The 21,279-nt window shown below is 35.5% G+C and overlaps 1 protein-coding gene across 5 annotated transcripts in view; it reads left to right on the top strand.

Annotated features, from left to right (window-relative positions):
- Positions 1 to 21,279, top strand: part of NUP160 (nucleoporin 160) — a 61,799-nt gene that overhangs the window by 19,401 nt on the left and 21,119 nt on the right. For 4 of the 5 annotated variants that reach the window (XM_057507705.1, XM_036923935.2, XM_057507706.1 and 1 more), the window contains 16 exons: positions 3,365 to 3,442; positions 3,687 to 3,784; positions 5,057 to 5,141; positions 6,784 to 6,852; positions 8,353 to 8,436; positions 8,702 to 8,872; positions 9,614 to 9,713; positions 9,981 to 10,146; positions 10,598 to 10,725; positions 10,806 to 10,966; positions 12,651 to 12,784; positions 13,403 to 13,473; positions 15,596 to 15,755; positions 16,359 to 16,428; positions 17,244 to 17,342; positions 17,914 to 18,033. In XM_057507705.1, coding sequence (XP_057363688.1) covers positions 3,365 to 3,442; positions 3,687 to 3,784; positions 5,057 to 5,141; positions 6,784 to 6,852; positions 8,353 to 8,436; positions 8,702 to 8,872; positions 9,614 to 9,713; positions 9,981 to 10,146; positions 10,598 to 10,725; positions 10,806 to 10,966; positions 12,651 to 12,784; positions 13,403 to 13,473; positions 15,596 to 15,755; positions 16,359 to 16,428; positions 17,244 to 17,342; positions 17,914 to 18,033 — 1,794 coding nt within the window. The remainder of the gene's footprint in view (positions 1 to 3,364; positions 3,443 to 3,686; positions 3,785 to 5,056; positions 5,142 to 6,783; positions 6,853 to 8,352; positions 8,437 to 8,701; positions 8,873 to 9,613; positions 9,714 to 9,980; positions 10,147 to 10,597; positions 10,726 to 10,805; positions 10,967 to 12,650; positions 12,785 to 13,402; positions 13,474 to 15,595; positions 15,756 to 16,358; positions 16,429 to 17,243; positions 17,343 to 17,913; positions 18,034 to 21,279) is intronic. The other variant, XM_057507704.1, reaches the window with a different exon arrangement.

Raw genomic sequence — 21,279 nt, 5'->3', positions numbered from 1 at the left:
GAAAACTACAAGACACTCATGAGAGAAATTAAAGAAGATACCAATAAATGGAAACACATTCCATGCTCGTGAGTAGGAAGAATTAATATTGTCAAAGTGGCCATCCTGCCTAAAGCAGTCAACAGATTCAGTGTAATCCCTATCAAAATACCAACAGCATTCTTCAATGAACTAGAGAAAATCGTTCTAAAATTCATATGGAACTACAAAAGACCCCGAATAGCCAAAGCAATCCTGAGAAGGAAGAATAAAGCTGGGGAATTAAGCTCCCTGACTTCAAGCTCTACTACAAAGCTACAATAATCAAGACAATTTGGTACTGGCACAAGAACAGACCCATAGACCAATGGAACAGACTAGCAAGCTCAGATATAAACCCAACCATATATGGTCAATTAATATATGATAAAGGAGTAATGGATATACAATGGGGAAATGACAGCCTCTTCAATACCTGGTGTTGGCAAAACTGGACAGCTACATGTAAGAGAATGAAACTGGATTATTGTCTAACCCCATACACAAAAGTAAACTTGAAATGGATCAAAGACCTGAATGTAAGTCATGAAACCATAAAACTCTTAGAAAAAAACAGGCAAAAATCTCTTGGACATAAAAATGAGCAACTTCTTCATAAACTTATCTCTGTGGGCAAGGGAAACAAAAGTAAAAATGAACAAGTGGAACTATATCAAACTAAAAAGCTTCTGTACAGCAAAGGACACCATCAGTAGAACAAAAAGACATCCTACAGTATGGAAGAATATATTCATAAATGATATAGCTGGTAACGGGTTGGCATCCAAATTATATAAAGAGCTCATGCACCTCAACAAACGAAAAGCAAATAATCCAATTAAAAAATGGTCAGAGGATCTGAACAGACACTTCTCCAAAGAAGAAATTCATATGGCCAACAGGCACATGAAAAGATGCTCCACATCGTTAATCATCAGAGAAATGCAAATTAAAACCACAATGAGATACCACCTCACACCAGTTTGAATGGCCAACATCCAAAAGACAAACAACAATAAATGTTGGCGAGGATGTGGAGAAAGGGGAACCCTCCTACACTGCTGGTGGGAATGTAAACTAGTTCAACCATTGTGGAAAGCAGTATGGGGGTTCCTCAAAATACTAAAAATAGTAACCGTGGAATTCCATTTCTAGGAATTTACCCTAGGAATGCAGGAGCCGACTTTGAAAAGACTTATGCATCCCTATGTTTATCACAGCACTATTTACAATAGACAAGATATGGAAACAACCTAAGTGTCCATCAGTAGATGAATGGATAAAGAAGATGTGGTACCTATACACAATGGAATATTATTCAGCCATAAAAAGAAAACAAATCCTATCATTTGCAACATCATGAATGGAGGTGGAAGGTATTATGCCCAGTAAAATAAGCCAGGTCAAGAAAGAATAGTATCAAATGATTTCACTCATCTGTGGAGTATAAGAACAAAGCAAAAACTGAAGGAACAAAACAACAGTGGACTCATAGAACCCAGGAATGGACTAACAGTTACCAAAGGGAAAGGGACTGGGGTGGATGGGTGAGCAGAGAGGGATAAAGAGGGGGAAAGTGGCATAACATTTAGCATGTATAATGTGGGGGTTGGGGACACAGGAAGGCAGTATTACACAGAGAAGACAAGTAATGATTCTATAGCATCTTACTATGCTGATGGACAGTGACTTTAATGGGGTATGTGGTGGGGACCTGATAATAGGGGGAGTCTAGTAACCATAATGTTGTTCATGTAATTGTACATCAATGATAGGAAAAGAAAAAAAACCTTTAAAATATCTGCACAATAAAAAATAGGGGAAGAACCAGAAAATAAATAAATAAATCCGTCTAAAACATTGGAAATTTCTTTTAGTAAGTGGTCCTTTACTACAGTTTGAGAAGCACTTCACTAGACTAGAATTTTTCCAACTTGTGTTTTGGCTATAATCTACAATAAGATCGCTTGCATTGCTACCTAGTATTCGCATATGTGATGGTGAACATGTAACGAAGAATATCTTTATAGAAACATTTACCTTTACTATGAGTGATAAACTCTTGATACCTTTTTTCAAAAATGCTGGTTGAGACCTGTTTAAATTGATACATGTCCCACTTACAGATTGAGATCTGCAGCTTGTAAAATATAGCTTTGACTAAGATGAATGTGAACATTACATATACCTTTTTATATTTTATACACCTCTTTTTTTACTCAAGAGGGACAATCATGAATATTTTTCTTTTAATACTTCCTGTGGACAGTTGCTTATGTTATAAAGACAGAATCAGTGTCACTCTTATCAATTTATAGTGAATTTTCTTAGTAAAAGAAAATATTTATCCATCAAACATTACTTTTTAGTTTGAATTTTTTTTTTGTTTTGACAGTGGAGTTACATACCAAATACAAATTTCTTTTATGGGGTATTTTAATAAAGATTAACTTCTATTGATTTGTATTGCATGTATATTTTAAATTATCTCTGGTACTTTGGTAAAAATATAAACTTAAGGACAGGTTTCTGAACATGATGAGATACTGCCTCCCACCCAATAGGACGGCTCCTATCAAAAAATAAAAGAGCAAGTGTTGACAACGATGTGGAAAAATTGGAACCCTTATGCATTGTTGGTGGGAATGTGAAATGTGTAACCACTGTGGAAAGCAGTGTGGCAGTTACTTAAAAAATTAATCATAGAATTACCCTGTTATCCAGCATTCTGCTTCTGGGTACCTACCCAAGAGAATTCAGAGCAGGGTCTCAGAGATACTTGTACACCCATGTTCAAATCAGCGATACTCAAAATAGCCAAAAGGTAGAAGCAACCTGTCAGTGTTCATTGGCTGATGAATGGATAAACAAAATGTGGTATGTACATGAAATTGAGTGTTATTCAGCTTTAAGAAGGAATGAAATTCTGATACATGCTACAAGATGGATAAACCTTAAGGATGTTGTGCTAAGTGAAATAAACCAGTCACAAAAAGACAAATACTGTATGATTCCACTTATATAAAGTGCCTAGAGTAGTCAAGGTCATAGAGACAAAAATTTAAGTGGTGGTTGCCAGGAGCTGGGTAGGGAGGGAAATGGGGAATTGTTTGATGAGTACAGAGTTTCAGTTTTGCAAGAAGAAAAAAGGTTTGAAAATCATTTGCACAATGAAGTGAATGTATTTAACATGTCTCTGCAGTTAAAAATGGTTACGGTGGTAAACGTTTTGTGTATTTTACAACCCTTTTCAAAAATTATTTTCTAAATGTTAATATAACTCTTACTTAGAAAAGTAGCATGTTGATTATTTCAAGTAATAAATGATCAACTTGTGTTTTAACAGTTCTGCATTTTCCAACTGGTGAGCACTGAGAATAGCCGCTATAGTCTAGATCACATTTCCTCACTATTCACTTCTCAGGTGGGTTGGATCATCCTTTGCATATCATACAAGTATGGGAAAGAAGCATTGGCTAACCTATGTTGTAATGGGATTGAAATCTTAAAATGGAATATTTAGTAATGCATGCAAACAATTTAATTTGGGTTTTACCAAATTCATGTGGTGCTTTTACTATTTACCTCATCTGCTGATACAAATTTAAGTTTCCATAAACTACCCTTTCTTATTTTAACTCTTTTTTTTCCATCACATTTCCTCCTAGGAGACACTGATTGACTTTGCCTTAACCTCTACGGATATCTGGGCCCTGTGGCATGATGCTGAAAACCAGACAGTTGTGAAATATATCAACTTTGAACAGTATGGGTCACTTACTCTATCTTCCTACCTCAACCCAAGCAGTCTCACACGAAGAAAACAAGAGAGCTTTTTTTATGTAGAACCAAAGTCAAGTAGGACTCAGTGCTGGATTTGCCTGTTGTTGACTATTTCCTGAAATGTCTTCTTTTGTATTTTGTGTTCTTTCTTTTTGTTTTTAGGACAAATGAAGATTTTTAGGGTTGGAATAAGATAAAGAACACACCATGTTTCTTGGGAAAGATAAGCATAGATCCAAACTACTTCTAATCTGGCAGTTTTCTTTGCTTCTAAGCAAAGGCTATTTCCAATACCCACAGCTTCCCAAAGATACTGCAGTCCCTTTGGGTTCTCAGCTTCCTCGTCATAAGATGAGAAATAGAGTGCACAAGTACAGAACTTCTCAAACTTTTTTAAAACAGGAAACCCTTTTTTTCAAAAGGTAATGAACTCCAATATAACAAAGGTAGTGTGAATATGAAATTATAATAATGTATTGATAATATCTAATATTAGATATATTTCCTCATCCAAATTTTTAATATATATAGTATTAGTTTAATATTTTTTAGTAATTACAAGATACATTTAAAAACCAATAAACACTTGTGTAATCCTTGAAACACCTGTGCAGGATTCCTTGCAATATTCCTTCATGTCCTTGAATCTAAATGAATTAAACCTTAGAGGTCCCTTATAATTCCCTTATTATTCTAGAACAGAATTATAGGAATGCTTGCCCCCATACTGACCTTGAGCCACACCTCAAAATATGAGGGTATTCCATATAGACGGCATTCAAGTAAAGGGGTAAAAAACAAAGGAGCTGAGGTCAAATGAAAGTTTAAATCTGGTTGTGCAACTTATTGTGAGATATCCTAAGTCTCACTTTTCACCTCTGCAAAATGGGGGTAATACATCCTTCAAAGTTATAAGGTATACATGAATATCTAAAACTGCACCTAGAATAATGTCTAACATATAGTAAATGCAAAATAAAAGTTAGCTATTTGTAAATTTGTGTTTAGAATTTTAATTTCAGGAGAGTGCCTGTTAAAACCGGTAAGAGCATGAGCATGTCTATAAAACCAGACTCCGCTAAGTAAGTTTCTTACCTTTTTTTTTTTTTTTTGAGACATTTTTAAGAATTGATCAAGCAGTCATTGCAGAGATTTAATGATGGGACCCTCCCTGCCCAGATAACTGCCAAAAGCATAAATTTAATTTGTTCTCATCATTTTTACGTACACTGGTGAACTTTTTTTTCCCACTTAGTAATGTTGCAGGACAGTGGAATCCAGTCTTTATGCAGCCTCTGCCAGAGGAAGAGATCATTATCAGAGATGACCAAGACCCCAGAGTAAGCAATGCTAAAGTCTTACAGAAGGGGATGGTTTACCTTGATTAATTAGAAAAGAACCAGTTGTATTAGATTTCTTTTAGCTTCAGGTGAAAACACCTACCTCACATTACCCTAAGCTTAAAAAGAGAAGGTAATGGCTTTGCAGCTGAGTCCAGAGTTACCTGGTTTCAGCTATGGCTGGAACAGTACTTTCAGGGCTTGATCTCTCTTTTATCTCTATTTGCTTTCCTCCTTGGGTTTATTCTCAGGCTCTGTGAACTGAGCAACCCCACAGTGAAGAGAATACCTCTGTCCCAGGTCTTGAAATGGACACTCACTGGCCTGGCTTGAGGAATGTGCAAATTCTTGACATAGTCACTGATCAGAAGGAATAGAATAATCTGGCTTGGCATGAGAAACATATCCATCCTGGGCCTTGCTGTTGTGGGGCATAGGTGGAGAAGGAATAGTTCCCCTGAGAGGAAATAAAGAATTGTTAGTAAAGGGAAACTGGATTCTAGATGTCACTATACTAATCATGTGGGTACATGCATATAATAAGGTAAATTCTGATAGAGGTATATGCTCTGGTGAAAATGACTTTAAAAGGTAATGCAGCAGAGAGCAAAACAAGCCAGTCTCCCTGTTTTTCAGGGACACCCTCAGGATAAATGGAAGAAAAGCTTTCTGTTGACACGTTGATGTTAAAATGAGATTAAAGATTGTGACCTCTGGGTTAGAAACAATGATTATTTGTAGGATTGGAAAACCCACTTTAAGTAACTGAAATTGAATATTGCTAAATTTTTAATACCAAGAGTTTGTGGGCACTTGACTAGTATCTAAAAGCCAAAATCATATGCTAATGATTAAAATCTTTGTTTTTCTCCTTCATTTTGGTCTTTATCATCCCCCAGAACCTCAGTAGAAGGAGGGAAACTTTAACGAAGGTTGGTCAGGTTTGCTACATACTGGCAAATCTAGTTTATGAAATTTGGTCAAAATAATTAGGCAATATGAGACTTCCCACTTTCTCTACTTCATTTCTCCACTTGTGAGAGCTTATTGCAGTTTTTTGTCTTATATATAATGCTTATTACTCTTGGTTCCTTTTTTATATGTCAGCCATAAAATGAGTACTTTGTGAATGGTGAGGGAACCAGTTTAGTTTATCCTCTCACCAGCATGTATCACCAATAAACTGGGTGCTGCCTGTTCAGCTTAAGATTGGCATTTGACAAGCTCAACAAATATAGTTTATTTGTATTTAGAAAGCTTCTACATTATTTATACTTACTTGTGTTTGTTTACTTTTATAATGAAGTGATTTCAAACATAATGAAAGAGTTACAAGAATAGCACAAAGAACTTCTGTATATAGCCTTCACTCAGATTTACCAGTTTTCCAGTGGATCCCAATGAGGTGCTCCATGAGGACTACACTATTTTCAGTATAGTACATCTATTTGAGTCAAAGACATTGCATTTGTCACTTAAGTGTGAAAATACGGAATGCCCTACTACTTATTATTGCTCAAGTATTTTAGGACCATATTCACATAATAGAAACTCAAACTCAGGTGCTAATATGTTAAATTCTCCAACTTTTCCCAAACTTTATCTTTTTAGAATATTAACTTTTGTTTTAATATTCTAACAGGAGATGTACTTGCAAAGTCTATTTACACCAGGACGTTTCATAAATGCAGCTTTATGTAAAGCTTTACAGGTCAGCATGAAAATACTTAATTTTTTTTAAGACTATCTCTTATTTTATTACTATTATTGAGTAATTAATGATTACTATTAATTTTTGTTGTGTTGCATATACTAAACACCAAACATATTTTTGCAATTGCGTATACATGTGTTCATAAACTCTGTTGTAATTTTTTAAATGTGTTTTCCCACTAAGTAAGACACCCAGCAGGGAGATGAGGTTGGAGGCACTTGCCCAATAATTAATGAAGCATGTCAGTAGTAAAAAGAGAAACTTGTGCGTACACTATTATAAAAAGATACCATACTACATGGTATATAATCTCTACACTTGAAAGAAATCCAGAATGTTTTCTTGGTTAGTTTTGATGGTATTGTTTCTACCCTTTTGTTAGTACAGTGAGTTCAGTTTAAGAAAACTCAAAATCTAAGCTTCAGAGTCAAATGGTTTAAGAGACACTTGATGCTTTACAAAATAATTATTTCAAGTCACCTAGGCTTCCAGTTATCTTCATGGATTTTAAAATGGAGTAATCACTCACAGAATTGAAAGGTCCCTGAGAATCTCCTGATCTTTCCTCAAAAGACCTTTTGAGGCTTCTCTGACAGACAGCCATTTAGCTTCTAGTTGCCTGCCTCCGATGACGAGTTTCTCACTTGCGCTGGTGTGAGTTATCTGTTGTTCCCAAACTGTGTCATTTAAAAGTTCTTCCCAGTATTGGAACAAATTTAACCCTCATACTTTTGGTGGCTTCCTTCCTCTGGAACTTCATAGAACATGTCTCTCTTCTGTAAAGCATCCTTCAAATAATTTAACAATTTTCCCATGTTGTCTTTCTATAGTCTAAATACATCCACTTCCTTAACTTTCTCTCGGGTGACGTAGTTCCCAGACTCTTGACTTTTCTAGGTACATTTGTGAATATCTTACTATTGCATGTTTTCTATTCTGCTTTCTTTCTGATAAAACTTTAGGATGACCTGTTCACTCTCCTAAGGTGACTTTTTCTCTCATCTCATCAGAACTTCTTCCTTGTTAATAATGATCAAATGTAATATCTCTTGTGCACTGAGTAATTAATCACTAAGGCATTTACGAAATGCTATGCTTCATGAGAATCACCCCCAGTAAAGTACCCAGCCACATCACCACTCTAGCTTGTGTTCCTGCCAGTCTCAGGATGTGTATGTTTTGCATCATCTTATACTTCCTTCTGGCTAAAAACCTTTCTGTTTCCTTTTGCTTTTTGTAATAATCCAAATGTACCCTATTGTAATTCTTAACAGATTTATGGATTTCTGTAGTTTATTCTGGTCTTTAGAAACTATTTCAAACTTGTTATAATTTCACTTAATAGAAATTATTGGCATGGTGTTAGGAGTAAATGTGTATTCTAGGCTTGTGCAGTCTCTATTGTATAATATATCACCTCAATGTCTTCTAAACTGGAATATTTTTAATTCAGCTTTGGGGTAGTATATAATATTCTAAAATGTCTTTTAATTCTAGATTTTCTGTCGAAGAACTGAGAGGAATTTGGATCTTTCCTGGAGTGAACTAAAGAAAGAAGTTACATTAGCTGTTGAAAGTGAGGTAAGATTTGGGCAAAGAAAGGATGGTGATTTCTTCCATTTGGACATAAGGCAGACTAGTACTAAGGAATTGTTCAGATTGTTCATTAGACCTTGTTAGTAGGAACTATAAATGTTTTAATTTTTTAATTAAAGAATTATATAGTCTGTGGCATGTAACATATAAGGTAACATTTGGCTGTAACTTAGAAGAATGATATTAGACAGTTAAGTTTTGGGGGAGAAAAAATCCCAAATGGTAGAATTTATTATTTTTTCATTGCCAGCTCCAAGGAAGTGTAACAGAGTATGAATATTCCCAGGAGGAGTTTCGAAATTTACAACAGGAATTCTGGTACAAGTTCTATGCCTGTTGTCTTCAGTATCAAGAAGCCCTCTCTCATCCTCTTGCCCTGCATTTGAATCCACACACAAACATGATGTGCCTGCTGAAAAAAGTAAGGGAGTTGAAGCATACAGAAGCTGCCTTTTGGCAGCACAGTGGGTCTTTCGGAGTGTTAGTCTGTTGCGGGTTGTAGTTAGCTTGTAGGACTTTATTTTTCTAAAAATACAGTTTATTCGTATTTAGATAGCTTCCACATTATTTATACTTGTGTTTATTTACTTTTATAATGAAGTGATTTCAAACTTAAGGTAAGAGTTAGAAGAATCACACAAAGAACTTCTATATACCCTTCACCCAGATTCAACACTTGTTAACTTCCACTTGCTTTCCTTCCTTCTACAAATATATTTTTTTCTTCCTGAGCCACTTGAGAGTTGTTAGTAGTAAACATACAAGTTGCTTTTATTTTTACATATTTTAGTATGTATCTAAGAACAAGAACTATTTTTACATAATCACATCACAATTTAGTCAGGCAATTTGACATTGATATAATATTATACAGTTTATATTCAGATTTTACCAGTTGTGCCCATAATTTTTCTTCTTGATCTAGGATCCAATCCAAGATTTTGCTTATATTCGTTTTTATGTTTCTGTAGCTTAATCTTGAATTGTTGTTAGTCTTTCTTTATCTTTCATGACATTGACTTGTTTTGAAGACTATACGTTGCTGTTCTGTAGAGTGTCCCTCGATTTGGATTTGTCTAGTGTTTCCTTGTGATAAAATTCAGGTCTTGATTATTTAAACATTCACTGAAAAAAAATTTAACTAGAAGGTTTGTATTTCCAGGGGTATCTGTCTTTCCTTGTGCCTTCCTCCTTAGTGGATCATTTGTATCTCCTGCCTGATGAGAACCTTTTGACAGAGGATGAGACAACTATATCTGATGGTAATAGTGATTGTTACATTCATATTCATAGTAATTTTGTAAACCGTCCTACATGAACCCTATGGTTTGTTTCAGATGGATGCAAAAATACATTGCCACTTTGACCTTTCCTAGTCAATTTACCTTATCATAGATATTTTAAGGAAAAGTGAAGAGGCCTACCCATCTCTAAGACCTCAGATAGATCTTTGGCATTTAATGATTAATATTTTAATGTATTATTCAGTAGCTTTTCACTGGCTTGACTTAACTTTCTCTTATTCACAGATGTGGATGTTGCTCGGGATGTCATATGTCTTATAAAATGTCTACGACTGATTGGAGAGTCAGTAACTATGGATATGTCAGTAATGATGGAAATGAGGTGTTACAATCTACAGTCTCCAGAAAAGGCTGCAGAACAGATTCTGGAAGATTTGATCACTATTGATGTGTAAGGAGAATTTAGGGTAAAGTGCATTTCCTAATGAAAATTTAGCAATTTTTAGTGCCAAAGTCACATTTTTAATGTATGTTCTAATATGTACAAAGTAGTGACTTAAAATAAGTTGCAATGATTCTAAATGGGTGTTTCAGCTTTTAAACAAATTTTAACACATGAATTCAGTTTTGGAACAGACTCATAAATTATGATCTGGCTATAAACTATTAACCGAGCTATAAATTCTAAAATATAAATATATTTTTCTCACATTCATTTTGTCTTGTCATTTCTGGGAAAATCTGTATGTGTAGTAAAAGTGTCTTGTATGCAAGAGTGGTTATCTCCACTCCTTTATTATGTGGCTGGTTTTCCTGTTTCACAGAACATGTAAATTACAGTACATACAGAGTCTGTCATATATATTCTCAGTAATAATAGGAGTTTCGTATTGTCCTTATAGAGAAAATGTGATGGAGGATATTTGTAGTAAACTGCAAGAGATTAAGAACCCAATCCATGCTATTGGACTACTTTTACGGGAAATGGATTATGAAACAGAAGTGGAGATGGAAAAGGGATTCAATCCAGGTAAAAAACAAAACAACAAATCTGCCTCTTTGATTTAAAGAAGAAAAACAATGATACATTTAACTTTTTTTTTATTGCAGCTCAGCCTTTGAATATTCGCATCAATCTTTCCCAGCTCTATGGTGGTAGCACAGCAGGGTATCTTGTGTGCAGAGGTGTGTGTAAAATTGCCAGTACTCGTTTCCTCATCTGCCGAGACCTTTTGATCTTACAGCAGCTATTAATGAGGCTAGGAGATGCAGTAAGTACTACATGAAGGAAACTTACAAAATCTAAAATTTTATCTAAACCTGCAGGTGCGTAGCAGAGTGTCAGCTCCATGAGCACAGAGACTGTCTTTCTTTGTTGCTCTGTCTCCAGTTGTTGGCCTGCAATAGGTGCTCTATAAATATTTGTTGAATTAAGAATGAGTAAACATCATGATCTAAAGTTACAGAACAGATATGAAGCAGATTGTTTTACTCTTAATCTTTGCATGTATAGTGGTGGGCAAATTTCCCAGGTTGGCTCTTCCAAAATTTAGTAGTGTTAGTACTACTTTGGATATGATAGCAGGGTACCATTCAGCGTGGAGGAGAGAGGAAGAGGAAAAAGAACTCTGCAGGACAGGATTTATCCTAAATAGAGTTCAGAGACTGCCGAGTTTGTCTTTGGGGTCCTCCCAACTCTGTTCTGTGCTTACTCTTCCATCCTGTTCTTAGGCTACGAGACTCTTCTTGTCTCCTATCCTGCTGAATGTTCCATGTTAAAAAACCACCTTTCTGCCTACAGGCAGAGGTCCCATTTGTCTTTCAGCTGGTAATTTCCTCCGAGTCTGAGAAGGAAACAATCTGTTTTAAACCAGTTGATGTTAACATATAAATAACTGAACGTCCTTTGGGGCTCCCAGAGGTGTTTATACTATTTAAATCAGAATTACTAACTCAAATACATTGGTACTGGTAGAATTTCTGGTAAAAATAAGGAAAAGTATTTAGGAAAGTGATTTATTTAGGACCACCAAAGGAAAAACTAACCTTTTCTGAGAGTCTCACTTAGGGAAGCCCTTACTAAGTTCTTATCAATCTTTGTAGATTCTTCTATTTCCCCAGGGGTTTTGTTGCTGTTTTTAGTTATAACCATTGTTGTTTTTTCTAAACACAGAAGTAATAGATGTTCATTGTAGAACCTTTAATGTAAGCCATTATCTGTAAACAAAAAAAAAATCTGTAGTCATCTACCCAGTGATGACCACTGTTTGCATTTTGTGTATGTGCTTTTCTCTATGCAGAAAGTTTATTTCTAAAATTAGGATATACTTCATAGTGTTTTTTGTAATCTGTGTTTATTCTTACTTTACAAATCTCAGCAGCATTTTCAAGGGTTAAATATTCTCCTACAACTTAATTTTAATAGTTACCTAGTACAACTTAATTTATTCAGCCAGTCCCACTTGTGGCCACCCAGGTCATTGCCAGCTTTTCCTTACAGCTATGACTTTCTGTACACTAGAATTGATTTTGATTGATCACAGGCCTCACACATTTTAAAGCTTTTAATAACATTGCTGAATTTTTTTCTAATGGTCATATCTGTTTTTACCCAAGACTAGAACCGTTAGAAAGGAGATTTCCTCATTACCCATCTTGAATTCTAATAAAACTACAGATTTAATGAACGTTAAAGCTTTTTCTTATTTTCTTTTTCACCATCAGCTCCAATGACTTGATAGCTGTTTTTGATTATTTTCATACTGTTAAGTGTTTGGTTAGATATTTTGCCACCTGCCATCTGAATATAATAGCTTTATATGGGTTTTTCTATGTGTGTATGTTGCTTTTTTGTATACCCTTTGTAACTGTGTTTATTTACTGTAACTCCACATGAACCTTAAGAGTTACTACTAATTGTTGTTTACTGTCTCCCTACCCACCCATCATGTGTAGGTGATTTTGGGAGCTGGTCAGCTCTTTAAAGCTCAGCAAGACCTACTACATCGAACAGCTCCCCTACTCTTATCTTATTACCTCATTAAGTGGGGAAGTCAGTGCTTGGCAACTGATGTTCCAGTTGACACACTGTGAGTTTCATTATTCTGATTATTTTTAAAATAGTTTATTTTTTCATTGTCTGAAAATTGTAAACATGCTATAATATGATTTTCCTTTGAAATCCAGAAAGCTTTTAGATGCATCATTTTCTGAAAGTTGAAGGCAACTTACAAAAATAAAAATATGTATTTACTACTATATATTATATATGTGTATGACGTAAAGATAAATCCTGTTGGATGCAGAATATTAAGATGAGGTCACAGGGAAGTTAGACCACACACAAAAACATACTAATTATTAAAGGTAGGCTTAGTTTCTTTATAAGCAAAAGAAGAGAAAAAAATCCATTACTTACAAGATTCACATTTTCAGTAAGAGAAATGATCCTGTATGCAGCAAGGTAAGGCTTTTCATGGCAGGTCTAGGAAATTTCTGCTCTGTGTTCTCATTGCTCTAAATTATGACATGTTTTCCAGAGTGTGTGTGTGTGTGTGTGTGTGTGTGTGTGTGTGTGTGTGTGTGTGCTTTCAGTGGAGCTTTTATGTGCAACTTAGTAGTTACATTGGCAGTGATTGATTGGCAAACTTGTTGAAGTAATGTTTGCATAGAAGAATTTATTAAGCTATATTTCCTTTTTCTCACAGGGAATCTAATCTCCAACACTTAGCAGTACTGGAACTAACTGACTCTGGTGCTTTAATGGCAAATAAGTTTGGTAAGTACTGGACTGTGTATGCATTTGATTTTAAGTTTGACATTTATTGCATATTTATTAAAGTGATCTCTTGTCACCTTTGCTGTGAAAAGATTGGTTAAGCTCTGCTTTCACTTCGGGAGGGTATAAGCAAGCTATGGTCTGAATCTCTAGCTGCGACAAAGGAGTTCAAGAAACCATAGTCCTAAATCAGGCATAAATTAAGGGTATTGCAGATATATAAACAATGCTACTTTTCCATTGTATACTGATGCTCCAGTGATTAATTCAACAAAAACATTTTTAGAATTTACTGTGTACTTTGATAAACGAGCCATGTATACAATGGGGGAAATGACAGCCTCTTCAACAAATGGTGTTGGCAAACTGGATAGCTACACGTAAGAGAATGAAACTGGATTATTGTCGAAGTCCATACACAAAAGTAAACTCGAAATGGATCAAAGACCTGAATGTAAGCCATGACACTATAAAACTCCTAGAAAACATAGGCAAAACTCTCTTGAATATAATAAACACGAGCAACTTTTTCCTGAGTGCATCTTCTCGGGCAAGGGAAACAAAAGCAAAAATGAACACATGGGACTACATCAAACTAAAAAGCTTCTGTACAGCAAAGGACACCATCAGCAGAACAAAAAGGTACCCTACAATATAGGAGAATATATTTGTAAATGACTTACCAGATAAGGGGTTAACATCCAAAATATATAAAGAACTCACACACCTCAACACCCAACCCAGAAAACAAATAACCCAATTAAAAAATGGGCAGAGGATCTGAACAGACACTTCTCCGAAGAAGAAATTCGGATGACCAGCAGACACATGAAAAGATGCTCCACATCACTAATCATTGGGGAAATGCAAATTAAAACCACATTGAGGTATCACCTCACACTAGTTAGGATGGCCAACATCCAAAAGACTAGGAACAACAAATGCTGGAGAGGATGCAGAGAAAGGGGAACCCTTCTACACTGCTGCTGGGAATGTAAATTAGTTAAACCATTGTGGAAAGCAGTATGGAGGTTCCTCAAAAAATTAAAAACAGAAATACCATTTGACCCAGGAATTCCACTCCTAGGAATTTACCTGAAGAAAACAAGACTCCCTGATCCAAAAAGACATATGCACCCCAATGTTTATTGCAGCACTATTTACAGTAGCCAAGATGTGGAAGCAACTTGTGTCCATCAGTAGATGAACAGATAAAGATGTGGTACATATACACAGTGGAATACTATTCAGCCATAAGAAGAAAACAAATCCACCATTTGTAACAACATGGATGGAGCTAGAGGGTATTATGCTCAGTGAAGTAAGCCAGGTGGAGAAAGACAAGTACCAAATGACTTCCCTCATTTGTGGAGTATAACAACAAAGCAAAACTGAAGGAACAAAACAACAGCAGATTCTCAGACTCCAAAAAGGGACTAGCGGTTACCAAAGAGGAGAGGTGGGGAGGGAAGGAGAAGGGGATTAAGGGACATTATAATTAGCACTCAGAATGTAGGTAGGTCACAGGGAAGTCGTATGGCAAAGTGAAGACAAGTAATGAATCTACAGCATCTTACTATGCTGATAAGACTGACTGCAGTGGGGTCGGGGGGAGGACTTGACAATATGGGTGAATGTTGAAGCCACAATGTTGCTCATGTGAAACCTTCATAAGACTGTATATCAATGATGCCTTAATTTTTAAAAAATTATCCAAAATTATAAAAAAAATTTTTTACTTCCAGAGAATATATTTTATATTGTTTTCATATGAAACTTAGAATCTTGGGACTGTATTTATTGTAAACACTATGTAGGGAACACACAGGTGTAAGAAGAAAATAAATCCACCATTTGCAACAACATGGATGGATCTGGAGGAGTAATATAAGTGAACAGAAATGACATGTTGATTTAAGTGGCTTTTTATTGCATTTCTTATAGTACTTCACAGTTTACAAACTGGTTTTATTTATATTGCCATTGATTACACCCATGATGCATTTCATATTTTGAAATGCTCTTTGTTACAGGCATAAAGTGAATTGGTAGACTATCTGAAATGAAAATTGATGTTACCATCATAAGTTGGTAATTGTCTTACCTTTTTCTTTTTTAAAAGTATCTAGCCCTCAGACAATTGTGGAATTATTCTTCCAAGATGTTGCGAGAAAACACATTATATCTCATCTCTTCTCTCAGCCAAAAGCACCTCTGAGCCAAACTGGATTGAATTGGCCTGAAATGACTACTGCAATTACCAATTATTTATTGCAGCTTTTGTATCCTTTTATTTAAAAGCTAGTTGAAGAGTTTCTTGTATCTAAATAGTCTAAGGCTCTTATTCTGCCTGTGTCATGAAGATTTTAATGAAGTTGGGTGTTTATTCCCCCAACAAGAAATGATAATAGTTATTTTCAGATATGATCCCAATTTGTATTTTATTTAATTTTTTGTTTTGCTCAGAAGTTGAGCCAGATTGTATTGGTGCATACACTTTTAATACCTAGGTCTCTTTTAATACATATATTCACCAAATACTTATTGAATGGCTCTATATGCCAACTCCTTTGTTAGGTGCTAGGTATTCCCTGGCACCAACAGTATGCTTGTGCAGTATACCAGCTAAAACTGAAAATGACCACCCAGGGATGGAATACATGCTTTACCCCATAGAATTAAGTTCTAAGCCAGGTGACTAGGCTCCTAGTATATAACCTTTCCAATGTGTTTGTCTAATATTAAGGTTACGTAATTGTGTAGAAAGAGCATGTGCTCTGCTACCTTTTCTTTTTAAAAAAGTAATCCAGTTCATGGAGTTTGCTGTCCAACATGTATATTTATGTTTTGCCAAGAAAATGTAAATCTCCTTATCCAGTGGCTAGATGGCCTAGCAATCCTGGTTGTCTCTTTTTAGAATGTTTGATGGGAAATTGTCAGTATGTACAATTGCAGGTGAGTATTTCAGATTGTGAAGAATGGGATTTCTGAAATTTTTTTCTTTGTAAATGTTACCTGCATTTTAATTGGGCTATTAATAAGAACCACAATAATTTAAAACTGTACCAAAACATAACCCAGAGAGATTTTCTTTACTTCTAGCTTGACAGTATGATTCCTATTTTTTTTTTTCCTCTAGAATATCTTTTTTTCTTTTATTACTTCTATTAGGTTCTCTTTATAAAACAAACACACCATTGTCTTCATATAAATCCTTTACAGGAATCTAGTCAGTGAACCAGTATATGCCAAAAACAGGACAATTGTTAAGATGGAAGGTGAATGCACGTTTACATGTGTGCTGGTGTTATGGGAGTCATGTTTGCTTCCTTACGGTAGCTTGCCTAATGCAAGAGTAGATTGACAGGATTAGGTTTTAATCTTCAGATGATTTGAAGAAATACAACTTTTGGGTTGATTGCTTTCTCCCATACATGCGTACATGCAGATTGAGACACTATGGGCAGTCTCTCTCCTTGCCCTGCTCTGTTTTTTTCTATATGACACTTAACCATGTTTGATGTTGTATTTTAGATATCTATGTGTTATTTGTTATCTGGATTTCCCACTAAAAAGTAAATGCAACAAAGGCAGCCTTCAGAGTTTTGTTCATTGCTTGTTAAAGAGAAATGAATTTATACTGAAATAGATTTGTAGCAGTCAGTCAACACAGAAATAGATTTGTGTTGATTCTCAGTGAAGAACCTGGAAATGAGTGTCTTCCTTAAGTATCTATTTGCTAATCAGAAAACACCTTTTATGCCTTTAAGGATTATATTCAACTGCTGCATCCCTGGTGTCAAGTCAATGTCGGCTCCTGTCGATTTATGCTGGGAAGATGTTACCTGGTTACAGGAGAAGGACAGAAGGTAGACTGCGTTTGAATGATGAACAAACTCTAGTGCAAGGAGGACACTTAATTTTCAATGACTGGGCTGAAGGGGATGGGAGGCATAAATTCCTCTAGACAAAGCCTGCTGGTGCCAATGAGGGGCATGATACACCTGTGAGACTGTACAGCTTCTTGTACTTGGCAGATTAGTGAGGACACAGAGAAGTTTGTTACTCAGTTACATCTTATTAATGTAAATTTCAAAAATACAGAAAAGTTTAGACTTTTACAACAATCTTATATTCACCATTAAATTCTACAAATGTTAACATACTGTATTACACTTGCTTTATTACATATTTATCTGTCCATCAATTATCTATCTTATGAAAGTTTATTTTTTAGTAGCATTTATGTAAAAATGAGATAAAGAAAACTACTGAATAATGCATCAGACAGAATTTAGAATGGCAGAAACTGTGAATATAGTCAATGGTCTTAAATAATTTTTTCTTTTTGGCTTTCCTTGGCACACAAACCCCTGATTTACAGCAGCTAGCATTGGAATAGTCCATTAGAAGTCACTTTGGATTATTCTATTTCTTCAGGCTCTGGAATGCTTCTGCCAGGCGGCATCTGAAGTAGGCAAAGAGGAATTCTTGGATCGCTTGATTCGCTCAGAGGATGGGGAGTTTGTGTCCACACCCAGGCTGCAGTATTATGATAAGGTACATCATATAATGGTTTAATCCTTCTTACACCATCCTGTGTAAAATGTTCTGAAATATATTGCTTTGATATTTGGGGAGAAAAATAATAATATAAAAATGTAATAACCCGGGAAGATGACTGGTTAGCCAGAGACGGGTAAGATTTCTCAAGGGAGGAACAACCTAAGACAGGCACAGTCGCAGGGGGGCCATCAGGTGAGAAATTGGGAATCAACAGAGGTGAGGCTTAGAACCTCACCCCCCCTGTTTTAAAAGAAATCTTCTGCATCCGTGGATGTTTTGTTGCCCTTGTCTAGCTTGGATCAATACTTAGTCTAAAGGCACAGACCTGATCATCTACATTTGCCCTCTTACAGCACTAAATTATGTTTTCTACCTTTATCTTGCATCTACCTACCACTTCAGCATTTTATTTAAAAATAATGATAATAATAAGGGAGAAATGTGGGATTCACATATAAATCAAGTATAAAAATCAAACGAATAATCATATCTGACTTGATTGTTTATAGTTCATGATGCATGATCAAAACTGAAAATTTCTGTGATACGACTGCCCTTGCACTGTTCACCATGTAAGAACTTATTCACTATGTAAGAACTTGTTCACCATGTAAGAACTTGTTCGTTATGCATCAGAAGATTGGAGACTGTTGAGAATTAGGCTTGGGGTTGATTAATGATTGTGTATTGAGTCCCCTATACAGAATATTATTGTTGTTAACAACCATTTGATCAATAAATATGAGAGATGCCCTCTCAAAAAAAAAAAATGTAATCATTCCCTGAAATTCCAAGTGAAGAGAAAAATGGATTTGCCTACAGAAATTAAAGAAATATATGTTTTTAATTTGATAACTGTTGTTAAATGAAATTCCCACTGTGATAGTTTATTAGCCCAGTCATCATTAGAATTTTATTACTTGCTTGCTTATGAGAATTAGTCTCAAAGAATTAACTTGTAATGCTGTATTTGTCAGCTTTAGCTGATGGTTTGGCAGTGGGTACTCCTCCTGACCTTCTTACCTGCCACTCTTCCTTTGGTCACTCAAACAGAACAGTAGTGGCCTGCTTACTATCTCAAGCAAGTCAAGCACATACTCTGTTCCCTCAGCTGTTCCTCCAGGTAGTCAGGTCTCAGCCCTCATCTCATTCATGTCTGTGCTCCTGTGTCACCTCCTCAGAAAGTTCCTCCCTGCCTCACCTGTTTTTGTGCTCATGCTCTCATGCACACTTGCTCCCTTTCTCCCTTACATGCAAACATACAGATTGAGACCCTGTGGAAGTATCTTTCCTTGCCCTGCTCTTATTTTTTTCTATATGACACTTAATGGTGCTTGATGTTATATTTTAGATGTATGTTATTTGTTATCTCGATTTCCCACCAAACAGTACATGCAACAAAGGCAGCCTTCACTGTTTTTTGTTCCTTGCTTGTTAAAGAGAAATTAATTTAAAGTGAAATAGATTTGTAGTTCCTAATAAACCTCTGCCATCCTTCTAATTAGAAAATCATTTTGAATTCTAAGTAAGGATTTTTAATATGAGGCCAGATAGACTTAAAGAATTGATAAATCCCCTGAAATTGTGTATAGATGTTGTTTGTATTTTTTCTGTGGAGGGATTCCTTAGCTTTTATCACAAGAAATGTATTGATTCAAGAATAGTAAGAAGCACTGCTCCAGTAGACCCCAAACTTTGGGGACTTGGAAAGTAAATACTAGAGGAGCCCTCACCCACAGCAGAAACAAATTAAGACGTGCCAGAGTGGTGGACGCTGGCGTCCTTCTTGGTCCTTTTACCAATGCTCATTTTTCTCTTCGTCTCCAGGTTGGCATCTGAGGGAAGAGTAAGATGTAATGGTGGGGGGTGGAGTGCAAAATGGCACTCTCACTCATCTTTGTGATTCAGTAGATTGCCTAGTTAGTGAAAATCACCTTCACAATGTAGGCTTGGCTTTTAGAAATTCCTGCAAAGAAGCCAGCTTGAAAACAATAATAACAAATCACAAGCAAATGAGAAAAAGATGGGGCTGACACTTCTAACTTTGATATAGACTCTTCATCAGCCACATAGCAAGGTAGAAACAGTGACAACCTATAATTGGATCTGACAAGAATCAGTCAAAAACAACTGAACTTTTCAGTAATGCTATTTTAAAATCTAGGAAAGTGTACCTAAAATTGAAATGTTGATTCAAGATAGTGTGAAACCATGAAAACTCTCAAGGCATTAAGCATCCTAATCAGATGTGGAGTTAAATTGGTTACAATCACTTTGGAAAACTGTCAGTACCTAATAGCTCCAATCATTGACATGCCCGATTTAAATTCCAATTTAAGTATAACTAGAAAGATGTACACATTTGCCAAAAGAGTGTAACTGTGTTTCTAGCAGGATACTCACTCAAGTCATATACTAGAAACAACCCAAGTGTCCATTAACAGAATGGATCAATAAATTGTGGTATAGTCTTTCATAGAATACAATACAACAATGAAATGCTCCATGTAGTAACAGATTAGTCTTAAAAGATGTTAAGCAAAGGAAGGCAGACACACATAAAATACAAACCAAAAGATTCTGTCTCTATGAAATTAAAAACAAAAGTATTACAAGTCAGTAGAGGCTGAAAGGAGTCACACGGGGTTTTGGAGTGTTGCTATAATTCTTAATCTGGGTTCTGGTAACATGGATATGTTTACTTTGTGAATATTCAACAGCTATATACTTAGGCTTTGTATACATTTCTAAATGTGTGGTATACTTCAGTAAAAAAGTAGAACCTCAAGAAAAAAGCTAAATATCCAGAAAAGGAGTTTTTGTACTGTTAATAAAGGAAACCATATAATAAAAATAAGTACTGATAAGTACAAATAATTTGTAAACTATTTTTCAGTCATATCTTTATTTCACCATTTGTAAATTTATATTTTGAATGAGTTATTATACATAAAAGTTAGAGAAATGTATATATATATAAGTAAACACATGTGCACATGCCTGGGGGAATATGCACATTGTCAATAGGGTGTACAATCAAAAAGGTTTGAGAGAGGGATTGAAGATGGCATAAGAGGTGATCACGACAGAGGCTTCCTCAAACCAGATGTAATATGAAAATATTATTAATACAACTAATCCTGAAAGAGCAACAGTAAAGAGGACTGCGCCAGACTGCATACACCTGGAGAATATAAACCTCACGAAACAGGGTAACGTACCAAAGCCATGGCCTGGCAG

Source organism: Manis pentadactyla, chromosome 9, assembly GCF_030020395.1.
Source record: "Manis pentadactyla isolate mManPen7 chromosome 9, mManPen7.hap1, whole genome shotgun sequence".
NCBI classification, from domain to species: Eukaryota; Metazoa; Chordata; class Mammalia; order Pholidota; family Manidae; genus Manis; species Manis pentadactyla.
Note: the sequence above shows the minus strand (reverse complement) of the source record. Positions and strands in the feature narration are given on the sequence as shown.